Consider the following 2,818-nt stretch of genomic DNA (forward strand, 5'->3'; position numbering starts at 1 on the left):
TTTTTTTTTTTTTTTTTTTTTTTTTTTTTTTTTTAAGAAATATAGATTGCAGATGATTGACTATGAAAAATACGTGTTGGTCCGTCGAATTATGCTGAGAATGTTTGTAGCTCTAACTCGCTGATTTCATGTCTCACCTATTAACGAATCGATCTCGTATCGATCGAGGAACTTTTCCCCATTCTTGATGATATAATCGTGATTATCGTCATCCCAGCCGTCGTTGTAGAGTTTCCTCTCCTTTTTATGCGAGCCATCCTCCCCTTGCATCTGCTGAGCTCTCCGTTTCTTCTTCGCATAATAAACCTGAAGAAGAAAAATTAATGTGATTATGAACGAGCTTGCCGATAAATATTGAAGTATCACTAAATCTCGTCAAGATTCCTTACTAAATGCAAAGCTATCCGGTCGCGAAAGCGCGATCAACTATCGAGACGGATATGAGAACAAATTCTTCACAAATGTTCCACTTATTTCAGCTTATAAAGCTATGGTTGTGTCTATACTTATTATTTTCACGCAATTATTTTCAACAATGCGTCATACGATGCCTCGCATCATTTATTATTATTGAAACGTCTCATAATAGTTACTAACTATTATGAGATATATTATTTAAAATGGAGCTTGTATCGAATCACGATTCGCGTGATTATTGAACTCACTAAGGGAAGATGATTTTCCGTCAGTACAACAGGCCGATTGGATCCTTCGTAATCTGCTTATCCGTATCAATCGATGGGTCTCATAAGATCGCCAAGTAATGAGTTACATAACGAACTATGCGACCCACTACATTCGCGATGCAGAGAGTCCATGACGTTTCGCGCGAGATGAGGAGAGTGAGAGAGAGAGAGGGAGGGGAGGGGAAAGAGGAGAGAATAACGATCGATCTGCTCATACTTCTCGCGGCGAAAGTCGCATTATCGCGAGAATTCGTCTGAGAAACGCGCGCCGGTCGAAACGCCGCCGCAATTGTTCGTCCCAAAAAGCGTCGTATAATTCGCCGTAAATATCCTGTCTACGAGGCGCGGAAGGTAGGTGGAAGGACGGCGCGCGACGAGAAGGGTGGAAGGAGCGACGGCGGCAGAAGGGTGGACGGGTGGCGGTTGGGAGGCAGGGGGAGCAAAAGGGAAAAGGGCGCAGAATCCGATCTGCCGCCTCGTCCAGGAATCGATATGCTCGCGACCACGTGAAAACCACGCCGCCGTTCGTAACGAGAACTTGATCTCGCGTTCATCCGCTCGTACGCCAAGTACGAAAATCGGCGCCGACGTTTGTGTCGTGCGTTGGATTTTCGCTCGGTTGACCGGTGCGAAATTCCCCCAAAGGACGAGCGAAGGGAAAGGGGTAACAGCAGCAGCAGCAACAGCAGCAGCAGCAGCAGCGGTAGCGACGGCGGAGAGGGTGGCGGGAGGAGAAGCCGCGGATCGGGCAGGACGCGGTGGTTGTTCGGTTGGCACGCCTCCACCGGGTCATCGACACGGCGATGGTCAGCGCTGTATCGGCGTCTAGTTACTCTATTTCGGCATCGATTGTACGTCGAAGGAGTACGAGGAGTGTACTCGGCCGCGCGGCGGCTAATGAACTCCCGACTCTTTCGCGGTGCCGCCGCCGCCGCCGCCGCTGCCGCCGCCGTCGTCGTCGTCGCCATCGTCGTCGCCGTCGCAGCGAGGACAAGAGGGGCCGCGGATCGTCGCGGCCCCGGAAGCGAACCCGTAGTGTGGCTGGTCCGCGCGCTTATTTTTGACTTCGGCCCGACGTCGGCTCGATTTACAAAAAGAAAGGGAGCGACCGACGGATAGATATCCGCCGTAGAGAAAGAGAGAGAGAGAAAGAAAAAGAGAGAGAGAGACACGTGCGAATAGTTTAATCCCGCTTGCGAAATCCACTTGCGCCGGCGAGCAAATCGCGTTCCTTCGTCTCTTTAATTCTGCGACGGTCCTCCTCGGTCGGGGATAGAATCAGAATCCGCGTGAGGATCGCACAAAAGCACCCTCCGTCTCTCGTCCGGGCGCGCGAGCAAAACTTTCGTATGCTTATAAAGGCAGCCGTGAAACGCGGTTAAAACTTCACGGCTAGTCACAGGCGCGATTCTTCTAAGACGAGATATAGAACACCGGCGTGACCTTATTTCGCACTGAGGTATATGTGGGTTAGTCGGAAATTTAATTCGCGCGCGTGACGCGCGAACTTCTATCGGCCGATAGCGGCCGCCGCCGTCGCGATCTCACGACGCGATTCTGGACGGGAACTTTTTCGGCACGCCGTTGGGAAATAAGCCGACTCCGGGCAGGAATTTATTGGCCGCGATAATGCGAAGATCACGCGAGCAGACCGCCGCTTTTTCGCGTTATGCACCGTGCGCGCGCGTACACCGACTCGCATATTAATTTATTTTTTGGCCACTTCCACGAAAATCGAAGCGGGAAAGAAGAGGCCAAGGGACAGAAAGCCAGAAATCATCAAAGAGTGAGGCTGTCATCGAGAGGCCCGCGCGATCGCCACCTGCGCTCGATCCGGATCGAGTAGGCGAATCGAAAACGCGAACACGCGGCCCTTCCTCGTATTCTCCTTCATCGTCATCGTTCGTGCCTATGATAATAGGCACACGGGTCCTGAATTCGCTCGTCCCCCGAGTGAAAACACTCCAGCCGAGGTCCGTTCGATTCGTTTCGGCCGCGTGGGTGAGCAGAGGGAACCGGTATGGGCGACGCGAATTCATCGTAGGGCTCACGATTTCATTGTTATCCTCTCTTTCTCTCTCTCTCTCTCTCTCTCTCTCTCTCTCTCTCTCTCTCTCTCTCTCTCTCTCTCT

General features: G+C 51.6%; 1 protein-coding gene across 4 annotated transcripts in view; it reads right to left on the bottom strand.

Annotated features, from left to right (window-relative positions):
- LOC116853787 (serine/threonine-protein kinase minibrain) overlaps positions 1-2,818 on the bottom strand; it is a 90,034-nt gene that overhangs the window by 10,428 nt on the left and 76,788 nt on the right. For all 4 annotated transcript variants that reach the window (XR_004380034.1, XR_004380033.1, XM_032834992.1 and 1 more), the window contains one exon: positions 138-306. Coding sequence is in view for 2 of the 4 variants with exons in the window: in XM_032834992.1 (XP_032690883.1) it covers positions 138-306 (169 nt within the window). In the remaining 2 variants the exon portion in view is untranslated. The remainder of the gene's footprint in view (positions 1-137; positions 307-2,818) is intronic.

Source organism: Odontomachus brunneus, unplaced genomic scaffold (assembly GCF_010583005.1).
Source record: "Odontomachus brunneus isolate Ranch 3 - 2012 unplaced genomic scaffold, Obru_v1 Obru_scaffold_006, whole genome shotgun sequence".
Taxonomy (NCBI): domain Eukaryota; kingdom Metazoa; phylum Arthropoda; class Insecta; order Hymenoptera; family Formicidae; genus Odontomachus; species Odontomachus brunneus.